The 13,415-nt window shown below is 42.0% G+C and overlaps 1 protein-coding gene across 1 annotated transcript; it reads left to right on the top strand.

The window, feature by feature from the left end:
- Positions 1-3,804: 3,804 nt before the first annotated feature.
- Positions 3,805-13,092, top strand: LOC142030556 (hyaluronidase-1-like). The gene is made up of 3 exons (XM_075026797.1): positions 3,805-4,725; positions 11,424-11,513; positions 12,664-13,092. The coding sequence occupies exons 1-3, from the start codon at positions 3,805-3,807 to the stop codon at positions 13,090-13,092; spliced, it is 1,440 nt and encodes a 479-aa protein (XP_074882898.1).
- Positions 13,093-13,415: the final 323 nt, after the last annotated feature.

Below are 13,415 nucleotides of genomic sequence, written 5' to 3'. Positions count from 1 at the left end.
TTGAAAACTTGTTTCACTTGGCTTCAGATGACTTTTTAAAGAAAAAGTAAGCATCTGTAATTAAATTCCCACGTGGAAAAAAAATCAGAATTAATTGCAGATTAATGCAACTGGATTGGAACATTTTCAGAGCACAATTTTTTGGCATTGTCTCCCCTTTAAGGAATTGTGTATCTGGGAATGTCTCCTGTATGTAATAGAAAGTAGCAGGAAAAGTGAGATGCTTTGCAATGAGATGCTTTAGCCATCTAAAAGGTAGGCATGTTATCTAGGCACTTATCACCTCCTTTCCTAGATTAAGGGAGATAGCTGGGTGACTAATTCCATATAGGTTTAAATAAGGAATTTATAGTAGCTTTGGGAGGTGTCCAGTATTCACTGGAGGACCCTGAATGACTGTCCTTGGCCAGACCCCTAACTTCTAAACAGCCTGAACAGGATTAGACAGATACCTGCCCTTTTTTTGTGGGTTTCAGCTTGCAGATGCAGACATCTGCATGTCTACAGTTGAGCAAGGTCTCCAGGCTTCTTCACAACTTCAATGAAGATTTGGTCAATCCAGTCAAAAGACCATTTAGAATTATTCAACATGTCCTGAGATAAACATTTTCACCTTGTCACTTGTGTTTTGTACATGGTCCTGAGTGACTGGCTGTAGGTGATCCTGCTTGAGCAGGGGGTTGGACCAGATGATCTCCAGAGGTCCCTGCCAACCTCAGCCATTCTGTGATTCTGTGATTTAAAGCCTTGTCAGGGACAGTGACAAGAATTGGCCAGGAACTAAAAATATAACATAAAATTACCCTGCACTACTATTTCCTGGCCTATCTCTATTATGAGGCATTATCCGCAATGTTGTAATGCCTAGGGCTGTCAGATGTACACAAGAACTGTACTGTATTAGTCATTAATACCTGACAAAATGATCTAATTATATGTATATAATAACACAAAGCTGAACAATATCAGTATTTGGATTGTGGGAATAAGCAGCTAAGATCTTTTCCCAGATCTTTTCTTACACAGAAATTCACTAAAGGTCTTTTATTTCTCTAGTGGTGCTCTTCCCATCTCATCTGAGCTATTACTTTTTGAGAAAAATCTTTGTTTATATTATGGGCTTGTTCTCATGTACTGCAAAGCAATCCAGTCCAAATCATAAAAAAGTACTTACAAATGTACTAAGTCAGTTTGCTGCATCAAAGAAGGAGTGCAAAGTACTGTGATGCATTCATCAGTTTGTATAAAACAGGAAGGGAAAGGCATTTTTTTTTGGCTTACCCCCTCCAACCCCCCCAGTCTATGACATTACTTAGATGATTATGCAAGACTCTGCAGGAAAACAGAGAAAAAGATGCCAGTTGCAAGCATAATACTTCCTTCCAGCAGATCAGTGGAGTGAAAATAACCTGGCATCCTCTTCCAACAGGCACACTTGTACTTAGTACCAGCTTGATGGCCTGTAGCAATGGCCCATTTCACTCAAGGATGTTAACCTTAATAGGATCTAAAGGACTGTGAGCAAAGTTTTAAAACTTGGGTGCTAAATCTATATTTAGGCATGCAAAGCAAGCTGCCAGAGAGTGGGTGAGGAAACAACAGGAGCATAAAACTCTAGCTTGCTAATGAGGGCTTGCTCCTGGAGAGTCCTGCGTTGTGGCTTCTTGCAGTCCTGCTCTTCAGTCACTGCCCGTAGCCATTGCTGAATGCAAATTGCCGCCTTCCACCTCTTGGGAACCTGCTCCTGTACCAGACCACTGGTGGGGGGGTGACTCAATGCTTTTCTGGAAGTGGGGACAGAAAAACAAGAGACTGGAGATAGAGGAGAAAAGGGCTGTTCTGTAGGAGATAAAAAGACAAAATAGAGTCTTAAGAGAAAGGCAGAAGATCAGGAGAGCAGTGGCAGGTAGGAAAAGAAACATCAAACCCAGAAGACGGAAGAATGGCAAGGAGGGACAAATGACAGGGAGAAATCCTGGATTATATCACTTATGAGAGCCAACAAATTTTCAAAGAGTGGAAAAGTTTTTTTCTTTAATAAGTGTGCTGGCAGGTTTGGATAGGCATACCTGCAGCCTTCCTGTAGATTTGGCATCCCATTACAGATTAAAAGGTAATATCCAAGGAGTACTACAAAATCTAGTATTTAGAGTGGTGTGTTGACTATACTGGTCTGGGAAGCAAGAAACCTAGGGATCCCAGCTGTGAGCTAATGGATGGGTAGCTGTGAAGAGCTGTCCTTGTCTAGGAAAGGAGTCAAGTGATTAACTGATGTTACCTGAGTGAGAAAATACCACAGACAAGTGAAGCTAGGCTAATTACAAAAGGATAACTTGTGTCTGACTTTACAGGCAAGGAAAGAAATCATTAAAAATCGATGTAAACCAGGGAAATATCCAGTTTCAGGACATTTCAAATTCACATGGGTAGTGCATGAATTGAACCTGCAATGCAGACAATGATTGCAGTGCTTTAACATGTGACTAAAATAAAGAAACTTGACAGGTGAATGATAGAAGGTAACAACAGAAAGCATAAACCATGTCACACTATAGATGCAGTAACGTTCATAAGAGCAAACAATTTTTATGATCTCTGAATTCAAGCTGATATATCAGCTGGACCCCACCATGTAGTATTTGCTCTCCAGCACCAATAATAGGTACTGTATTCCCCAGCAGAGAGACCTGAATAACAAACCCAGGACAAAGTTGAGCTGTGCTTCTTGGGGAAGAGAGAGGAGCAGGGGCAGATTCTGGAGCAGCCGGCTGTGGGCAGTGGGGGAACAACTGCCCCCCGGGGTGCAAAGTGGGGGTGTGGGAGCCCAGGGTGCCAGCAGCCCTGCAGCTCTGGCAGCTCCCGGAGTACTAGTAGTCCCCAAGCCAGCATGACTGTCAGGGAAAACAGCAGACCCTGAAAGGAAAAATTCATGCTAACAAGCCCCTGCTTCTACAGACCAGGTCCCCTTTTCAAGAATACAGTGTGCTTTTCCAGCTAGTTCAGATCCACTTAAAATGATTTATTTTCTTTAACACATTGATATTTTATTTGCTTTCTGTATATTAAGTATCTTAAACCACTAAGTCATTAGTAGTATCACCCTGCTAGCTGCAGATTGATTATCACTCTTGCATCTATTCATTTAGAAAATGAAAATTAAATTCAGGAATAGATAACAATACACTTTTTTTCAGATATGCTGAAAATTGCAGTGTTTCTGAGTTCTCTTGCTTAATTTGTGTGAGGTAGAAGTGTCTGCCTTTTGTTTAAATTACCTTTCCTATTGTAACCATTAGCATATACAGATAATAAAGCAGGCCTTAGCCCCACTGTGATGATGTTCTAGGCAAGTCAGACGGACCGAAGCAGAATTCACTTGGAAGTTGAAATTTCAAATGAGCAGCACATTCTTTTTTATACTGTTGATTTTAGTTATTCTTTTATTAACTCATCTATTGCAGACATCAGGGAGCAAATAAGTGTTAAAGGTCTGAATCAACTGTGGGAGGTGTCTGGGTGAGAAGGAAAGCAAAAAAAAGCTAAGCATTAGAACACACTTCTGGACAGCAAATTCTATCAAAAAGTCTTTCAAAGCATTTGAAATTAGACTTAATTTTTACAAGATCTCAGTTTTGCACTGTCCTCTGTTTGCACTGGGTATAACGTTAACAAAAGCAAAGCAAACCAAAAGACATCCCTTTGGCATCCTACCTGGCTCCAGGGTGGCTACTGCCCTTCTAACATGTCTTCTCTCATTTTGTTTTCAAGGACACATCATAACAATTTCCCAGAAAAAAACATGCCATGGAGGTTCAAATGGTCAAAGGGTTAGCAGTGACGGTGCTGCTTACTATGGTTGATGCTCAGCTGCCGAAGCCGGCACGGGCCCCTCTGATTCTGCACAAGCCTTTCGTGGTTGTTTGGAACGCACCGACCGAGCAGTGCAGGCTGCGGTACAAGGTGGACCTGGATCTCAGTGTTTTTGATATTGCATCCAACACCAATGAGACTTTGAGCGGATCCAATGTGACAATCTTCTATCACACTCATTTGGGATACTATCCCTACTACTCAGATAACGGAGACCCTGTCAATGGAGGGGTGCCCCAGAACGAAAGTCTTATCAAACACCTTAATAAGGCAAAGTCTGACATCGACTATTGCATACCCATGAAGAAATTTCAGGGACTTGCAGTCATTGACTGGGAAAACTGGAGGCCCCAGTGGGATAGGAACTGGGGCAATAAAAGTATTTATAGAAATAAATCTCTTGAGATGGTTAGGAGACGGCATCCTCAGTGGTCAGAGGACAAAATTAGGAAAGTGGCCAAAGAGGAATTCGAAAATGCTGGCAAGAGTTTTATGAACAATACCATCCTTCTGGCTGAGCATATGAGACCAAATGGTTTGTGGGGTTACTATCTTTACCCAGACTGCTACAATTACGATTACAAAGAACACCCCCAAACATACACGGGGAAGTGCCCAGCCATTGAGTCTTCCCGCAATGACCTCCTGCTTTGGCTGTGGAAGGAAAGCACTGCTCTCTACCCTTCCATATACCTGGATTATATACTGAAGTCAAGTCCAAACGCACTAAGATTTGTTCACTATCGGGTTAAGGAGGCAATACGTGTTGCCTCAATTGCTAGAAAAGACTACGTTTTGCCTGTGTTTGTTTACTCCAGACCATTTTATGCCTATACTTTTCATGTTTTAACAGAGGTAAGCAGACAGACTTCTTTCGAAATTTAGACATTAGAAACAGCCTCTTAGAAAAAATACTTTCTGAAAGTTTTCCTTGTATAAAAGCACTTATGCATTTGTTTTTCATATTTAAGGCAGCCCCTCTAAAAGGAAGTACTGTAGTCACAGTACAAAACTCCACACCTTTCAAGAGTTAATATTGCAGTGCTTTGGTTTACTTCTGTAGGATAACATTGTATATTTTTAATGAGGGTAATTTAGAAAGAAAGCACAAAGAAATCGTTTCCTTAAGGAAGTAATTCATTCTGATATTTTAATTCTTCAGGACAGCTTGTGAAATGAACTTGACAAGTTTTTGTGAAGTTTAAAACTAATTAGTGTAATGGAAAGATAAACTTTCATGAGAAAGGAGCCTCAGGGCTTTTTTGTTTCCTTATCCGAATGTAAATTCATTCAGTATAGAAATAAACCAGTCAAGTAAACTAGTCTGGCCTGGAGTTCCTAAATCCTGCAGTGATGAGCATTGGCCACCTCGCTTTCCAGAGGTACAACACGTTCAAATATCTTCATGATCCAACATTTAGTGCTAACATTGTGGAGACTTTTAATAAAGAAACCAAGTTTTTGAGTCATGCAATGTTCCTTCAACCAATGATCAAGTGCAATAAATATACAGTGGCCACAACATTAATGGTAAAAATATATGCTTACAAATCCCAGACTTTCTGGAGATGTAATGGCGATTGTGACTCTGTTTATGCACATAACAGAGAGGCACAGATGGTTATTCATTTCTCTAGTAGTTGTCCCAAGTGCTGGAAGTTTTGCTTTGATTGCTATCAATTCCATGAGAGGGGAGGAAATCTGGGGCAGGGAACTTATGGAAACAACCCCTATACGGCTAAGGGTGTCTGGGGGTGCTCCCCCGCTTCGGTTTACGGAGAGCTGCATGAGAGCTGGCTTCTGCTGCTGCCAGAGGCAAGTTCTTGACTCAAACCAGAACAGCCAAAGGGAGAGAAGGGCAAGGGAAAAGGCAAGGGTCAGTCCAGGAAACCACAGGATGCACGTGCCTTCAGCCCGCAGCTGGAGCTGGGGAGGTGAGGTGCAGACCCGACAGCCTGAGAAGGGTTTCAGGCTGCCCCCAGGAAGAAAATGGTACATAGAAGCAATCATGAATTTGGTCTGCCTCATTTTTAGCAACCAGCGACTCTCTGGAGCTGTTTTCTGTGTGATGTGGGAACTGCAGGTCCTAGCTGTCAGAAATCGTGGGGAAATAGGCAAGGCTGGGTCCCACAGAAGGCAAGGAGCCACTGGGGTTGGTACAGGTAGGATTTTGCCCAGAACACCTTCACTGAAGAACTCAGGCTGTGAAACAGATAAGCATTGTTCAAATGCAGGCTGTAATAATACAATTTTATAATATAAATTAGTCCCTTGATGGGTACAAAAATACCACAAATGTTACTGAAAGCTATGAAAACTAACATGCTGTTACCAGTTATGCACGAGTTCAAAATCTGTGGTAGTATAAAGTTACTGTTTTACCTTAAGCTATTTCTGAACAGTACAGTGGTAATTTGGAGTGACGTTCCTCTTAAGTTATACTCTTTAACTCACTGGCCTGTTTTTCAATTACATGTAGCCATTTACTCTTGGATGCTTTAAAGATCACTTTACAACTCTGCAGCCAGGGAAGATCCCTGCATAGCCAGAGAAGCATCTTTGGGTTATGCTCCACTACATATTGCTAGTAGGACAGTACCCAGCTCTGCAGGCAGCCATGGGGACAGGGCTTGACGTGTCTCTAGACTACACACATCGTCTGTGCGAACAGCTTGGGGACTGCCAGGAACTTGCGGGGTTGCACTTAAGAAAACTGTAAATAGGAATGATCAGGAAAATAATGTTCTTGTTTTCCTTCATAGCCCTGAAGCCAGCAAGATATTTTAAATATGGTTTTGTGTGCTCAGATTTTAGATTAGACTGGAGCTTCTCATTTGATCCATGACATGCCCCTAAGTGATGCTCACAAACCTACAAACAAGGTATGAAACCTCCGAGATCCATCAACAATGCGCATCAATGTGACAAGGAAAGGAGCCAGTGTAGTACAATGACATTCAGGCTAAATGGCTATAGAAAAAAAGGGATATCAGGCTAATAGATACCTGAGCTGTGACAGGGAGTGGGCCAGGAGAACTGCTGTCCTGCTCTATCAAGCTGTGCAAGAGCTGTGACATTCTGGTCCAACAGAAATAACTGCTGACACATTCAAGCCTTGTGTGTAAGCCCTTCTGTAAACAGTATGAAAAATACAGTAAGTATCACAGTGGAAGAAAATAGAAAGAATGGTTGTGAGTCAGAGTCACTGAGGGAGAGACACAGGTCTAGCAGACCTTCAGAAGGCTGAAAGACCCAGGTCCCAAACGGATGCTGTAGCTATGTGTGCTGTACTTTTCACCCTGACTGCACCTGGAATCAGGTGAGTTGTGCATAAGGTGTCTGAGAAATTAGTCCTGCTTTTTTTCTTGGAAACAATTTATAAATTCTGAATTGGGATCCCAATCATTATGAAAGGTTTCTGTATTTGCTAGAAATGCATATAAGCAGTTTGCCATCTGTAGGGTATTTAGAAACTATCTGCCTTGACAATTCACTACTAAGCATGTGGGAGAAGGAAGTTACACAGTAGCATCTGTGCTTCCTGACTAGATGGCTGAAGTCTTTAATAAAGCAGGATGACAACTAACAAATGAAGAATAATGGATAACAATTCTCTCATTCACCTACAGATAGTCTTCTCTGATGACCAGGTGTGCATGTGTACAGACACCATTCCCTGCAACCACGCCAGGCTTGCAGTACCATTCCTGAACACAGAAAAAGCATGTCTGTAACTAAGATTGTTCAAAATTTAAAGGAGAGACTACAGATGTAGTTATTTCTCTTTCCTCAGCTAGAACTGACTGTCCTGTTTCCTCTCAAGCTCTAAAACTGAAATGGCTTAGCTCGCCTAAGTTTTTTAGTCTCCAATGCAGTGATTTGGCTGATCAAAATGTGGGGAAGCACTGATAGAAACTAGAGCCTCTCTCTCCCTGCCAAATCAGCTGTTCGCTTGGAGATAAACCAGCATAATCTTGAGGACCTTTGGCTGTTGCACACTGCCCCCAAAAGCTTGAATGAGGATCACTGTCAGAAGGAAAGAGGTTTTGTTGGCTTGTTTATCAGTTGGAGAAATACCAGACGCCTAAGTGGCAGCTGACCCATAAAGTTGCCTCTTCAGGACAGCCCTCTAACATGGAAGGATGAGGGTCTCATACAAGGAGTAAAACAGGATTCCCCGCCTAGACAAATGCCAAGATGCTCATATTTAAAATGATATCTAAATTTTTTTAAACTTGCATATTTTCGTATGAGGTACTTGTTACACTCACATGGCCAGTGAGCCCCCACTGATGCCAAGCTGTGTTGTGTGAGGAGGGGTGCTGGGTTCAGTCCCGAAACCAGGACTGCTGTGTCTGAGGCCGCTGGCAGAGCTCGTGTGCCTCACTCGGGGCTTAACAGAGGCACCTCCCTCTCTCTGCTCCCCATTTCCCGCTCTCAGCCATTTTGAGAAGCACGTTCCTTTTCTCAAAATACCCAAATGGGGGCTGAAACTTTTATTTTCTAACCCTGCCTGTGGCCAGGGAGGGGGGTGGTGGTGCCTCCCTCTCTGTGTGACCATCTGGTGGTCAGAGCACCCATCCCTGGCACGGGATCTCTTGGCTCAGTTCTCTTCCCGGCCTGCTCAGGATGAATCCAGAACCCTATGTTAGGCAACAGGAAAGAGTGAGGGAATCACCAGACCAAAACGAACATGTGTATGAGAGAGCAAAACCAAAGAGAGGGTGCAATCTGCCGTTCATAGGTTTTGCAGGGAAGAGCCCTTTTGTGCTGGTGGCTTTTGAAGGAGTGAACATGAGTCAGTCCTTCAGTAAAAGACATAACTATGCCTAGAAATGACGGTCAGAAACCTTACTTCTCTCCTTGTGGGCAAGTTACCTAATTATTAAGCTGAATTCACCATAATCTGTAGTCAGGTTCCCATTTGTTTCTCTTGCTCTCCTTTGAACCTTCATTGAGTTGGTGCAAAGTGAAATAGCATCAGAAAGAGAAATGGTACCCCTCTAAACATTGTCTGTAACCTCACGGTGAAAGTAACTCCCGCTGGAGGGTTAGCTGGAGATGATATATCTTTTAAGCATGGGGGAAGAGAGAAAAATTCAGGCCATGACTTTCTAATTTTCTTTCCTCCTGGGGAGGACTCTTAGCACTTCGACATTTGTTTTAAATAATGCAAAAAGAGGAAATATAAGAAGAGTGTTTAAATGAAGTCCCATACAATTTTTTTTTGCAGTGAGCTGCTGTTTTTGCCAGCATCCAACACCTGAGCAGGTACTGTAAGAGTCCTTTAAGCATCCCTAGGGGGATATACCTTCCAATCAAATGCCAGATTTTGGCCTTAGCCTGAGAAAAATTCTGAGTTTCTCAGCATTGGCAAGGTGGTGATTCTAGGTGTGTGGGAAACTGGAAGCGTATGTGCCTCGGGAACTTCAGCTGTGAAATTATCAGTGCCATTGGACTTCACACACCCAGAGGGCTACGTGAACACTAAGGGTCGTGCTCTTGGTTTTGATTATTTTATATCCATATGAATTAGACATGAAGTGCTGAAATCCCTTTGTGGATCTGAATCTAAATGATTTCTAAAAGTAACAAAAGAAAGTTGTAGAATATGAGGGAATAAAAACTGGATTTACTGACTCCTGGCCAAGCACCCTAACTCCTAGAGCATATTACTTACAAAATCTTTATTTCAAGGTTTGCTCAGGTCTTAGTTCATCCAGCAATGCTAAATATCTATTGATTATTTATCTTGGCTGTCTGAAAAGGTTTCATTAATTTGTTAATGAGATCTGGACTGTGTTAGTGTTAAATCACTCAACCATCATGTGGCTACTGTAGAATCGCAGACCAGTCTTTGTATCTGGGTAATCTTCATAAAATGCTTTGCAAATGAGGAAAGTCTGTGAACCCTCATTATGAAGAGGTCAGGCTGTATTTCACATTCTCTTAACATTTGATATTTTGATCTTTAATTCACACACTTCTTTTTTATTTTTTAATGATAAATTAATTCCCATAGGAAAAAAACCCCAACCATTTCCCACATGAAAGTAACACCTGTAGCCAACACCACTACCCTTTTATAAAACTAGCACCCGACTATACACTTTTAAGAGTAATGACATTCTCTAAAAGACTGCTCGGATGATTAGCAGCAACACGAACTTCAGGCAAGACCAATTATACTTTATGTGACTCTGAACCCTACACTAAGGGTTCTGCAGGTTTTCCTGCACTGTTTTGTCCAACCTTTAGTTAAGGGTCAAAGTCACTGCTCGCTCTGACTTCTCTGTAATTGTCTTCAACTCTTCAGCAGATTCTTCCTTTCTCAAGGCATTTATTTGTGCCTTCTTTCATATCTCTTGGGCCATAAACATTTCAGGAATGGGGACTCCTTAACTATGCATTGGTAAATTAACAGGCCTACTTACAGAGTGAAATAAATTATTTAGTAGTAATTAACAATAGTAACATGGTTCTTCCACTCTATCGTTTTGCATTTCTAAGGTGCCACCACCATACTGTGGTAATTTGGCAGGTCTTTTGGATTGTTTTCTCCTAAAAAGAGGTGAAAAGACTGTATCAAAGACCATCACTAACTTTTTAAAGGAATTTGTTATTTCTTCATCAAATCAAGAAATATTGTAATATCTGTCATTAGAAACACTAATCAGGAATTACTTTCTAATCAATTATTGTAGATAGAACTTATTTTAGATGTAATTGATCATGCCTTGAAATTTGGGGGTGGAAGAACATCCTTCCTCCATATTTTCTAAGATTTAACTGCATTTCTCTTGACACAATATTCACGGTCTCAGGGAGCGGCTTTAAGACACTTGCAAGGTATGTTGTTATGTTGTTGGCAAGGCACCAGAGGCTCCTGTTCTACAGTCTGTGCTCTGGTAGAGCTGTGTTACTGCTACTGCTACAACTCGACTGCAGCTCTAAGAGCGGGCCTGGTTAAGTCAGTATGCAAATATGTGTGCTTTTTTCCCATTTGGCATTATGTAGCACTGGGAGAGGCTCATTTTTCAAAGATATGTTTCCTGGAATAATAGCATGCGCGCTGGTAGGAGCAGCAGCTCTGTAACTGTATTGGCATGGCTAAAGCAGCACAGGTTAGACACTTCCCTAAAGCCTATCAACTGCAATTAGACACTAAGGGTGATTCAATGATATGTGATCATACTTACCATTGCTTGCCAAAAATGGTGCCTTCGTAGGCATGGTAGTCATTCAAAGACTGGGAGATAAAATAGATCATTTAATTCTTACTCTACCAGTTTGGTTGGAGGACCCCTTGTGAATAAACTATGATTTCATCATTTAGTGGTCACACTCATGAATGCAACTTATGCAAACCTTTGGATATACACAGAAGAGCTTTCTAAACTAAATAGTGATTTTGTTGTGAAGAATATACCACAGGACTGATGTCTCCTCTGGGCGGGGGGCGGGGGGGAAGTTATGCCCATATCCTAGTGCTTTTTTACTTTTATTTTTATATCTTTGGTTTTCTGATGTCTGGTTTTGGCCTTCTTTTTCAGACAGATCTAGTCAATACCATTGGTGAAAGTGCGGCTTTGGGAGCAGCTGGAGTTGTTCTCTGGGGCAGCATGCAATACGCCAGCTCAAAGGTAGGTCGTATCCATTTATTAGTATTTAGGAACCACCTCAATACCTCTTCTCTGCCACCACACCATCCATAGCACCTGTCTATCTTTATCAATGTCATCAGCCAGTGACTGAGGACGATGGCTCAGTACTGCTTTCAGGTCTCGTTAGTTCTATGCTTTCGTTAGGCCGAGAAGTCCCATTACTTCAGAGCACATTGCTTTGGGCAGGTCATTCGTAGCATCACAGAATAATGAGTCCAGGTTAGAAGAATGACATGTTTTGAAGCAGTAACATACAAATATAAGCACAGCTTGTTTTATAGTGTTCTACTTTGTACCTATGGTGGTTTGTACAGATCCGCAGAGGAGTGGAGTCTGGAGGGGGGGTATTTTCTCTGCTCACTAGGGTTGAAATGACACCTGGAAACTAATGTTACCACAAGAAAAGGCTTAGTTCCTCCTCCCAGGTTCTTCAGGCTCTCACAAATAATCCTTCTTGAAGTGATGGAGGAGGCAGGAGGCTGCGCTGGGGTTTCACGGGGAGCATGGCAGGCTAGCCCCGGCTCCTAAACCTGGGCTGGGCTTTGGTGCCCACTCGGCTTTCCATGCAGTCTGCTCTCCTCCTCCTGGAGTCTCTGGCAAAGCACCACTGACTGGGGCAGAGGAAGAGGGAAATCTGAACTGGAACTTTCTAGCCACAATTGCAGCAACTTCTGTGCTGGTTTCTGAAAATGATGTGGCTCCTTGGACACTGAAGGAGTTGGAGAGATCAGGACCAAAGCGGTGAATCAATATGTGCTTTAAAACCTATTAGTCCCATGCACTGCTCCTTGTCAGCAGTTACCAGAAATCTCTACTTAAGGAACTAGTTAGTCTCAGATTAGCATATAAACGCTCTTTCTGTTTACTAGGACTCTTCCCTAGTCTAACACTGTATGTTTCACCAAGCACGCAAATAGACAATATAGTAAAGGTCAATATTTTGCTAATCTTACCCCTGGAAGTAAACTCACTTAAACCCAATAGATTACTCTAGTGTGTAAATCCAACAAGATTTATCTCAACAGGTTACTTTAGCCAAGAATAGTTTTGTACTAGCATCTTAGATACAATAAATTTGGACATAATGCTAGCTACTGAGAAATGTGTCATGGTCTTTTATTATCTACAGGAGAGCTGCTCAACTGTGAAACGGTACATTGACGGGCCCTTAGGACATTATGTCATTAATGTGACCTCAGCAGCCAAACTCTGTAGCAAAGTCCTGTGCAAGAAGAATGGAAGATGTATCCGCAAAAACAGCGACTCTTCTGCTTACCTCCATTTGTCACCCACTAATTTTAAGATCCGAGCCCATCACTCAGAGAGGGGCTCCAGGTTCCAGGTGACTGGTGAACCCAGCCTCGAGAGTATTGAAGCCATGAGGCAGAGATTCATGTGTCAGTGTTACCAGGGCTGGACAGGAATATTTTGTGAATTGCCTGACCAAAGGCTAGTGGAGCACTGGGTTCATGTTGTGTTCAGTAGATCAAGAAAACAAAAGCTTTATGTCTTCCTCTTAGGAGCCATGCAGCTGCTTCTGCTTTGTACCGCACACTAAAGTCTTCTGAGGCAGTGCAAGGAAATAAGAAATGGTGCCACTAAGAGTTCTGTTCCTTAGCAAGTTTTTATTGTGCAGGGAAAAGACATTGCTGATAAAATAGTTTTATTCTGTTTTCTTCATGTCCTATACCTGGAATTGCTTCATACATTAAACATTTTGAAAGCAGCCCCCTCTTTTTTACCATCTCCTTTACTTTTAACTCATGTTTTACTCACACATTCAACAGATAAAGCTTCTGCTGTGCCAGCAGAAGCTTTCCCTGAGTAAAAAAGTTGAATAAACTTGTACAAGGATTCATCCATGTAGCAGCTTAAAAAAGG

The sequence above is a fragment of the Buteo buteo genome, chromosome 4 (genome assembly GCF_964188355.1).
Source record: "Buteo buteo chromosome 4, bButBut1.hap1.1, whole genome shotgun sequence".
Taxonomy (NCBI): Eukaryota; Metazoa; Chordata; class Aves; order Accipitriformes; family Accipitridae; genus Buteo; species Buteo buteo.
This window is presented reverse-complemented; position numbering and strand designations above follow the sequence as displayed.

What these genes read in the sequence shown, in the direction of transcription:
- LOC142030556 (XM_075026797.1), top strand. Translation starts at nt 3,805, where the DNA reads ATGGAGGTTCAAATGGTCAAAGGGTTAGCAGTGACGGTGCTGCTTACT. An exon ending in CTTTTCATGTTTTAACAGAG is followed by an intron (nt 4,726 to 11,423) that starts GTAAGCAGACAG and finishes CTTCTTTTTCAG; the next exon opens with ACAGATCTAGTCAATACCAT. An exon ending in TGCAATACGCCAGCTCAAAG is followed by an intron (nt 11,514 to 12,663) that starts GTAGGTCGTATC and finishes TATTATCTACAG; the next exon opens with GAGAGCTGCTCAACTGTGAA.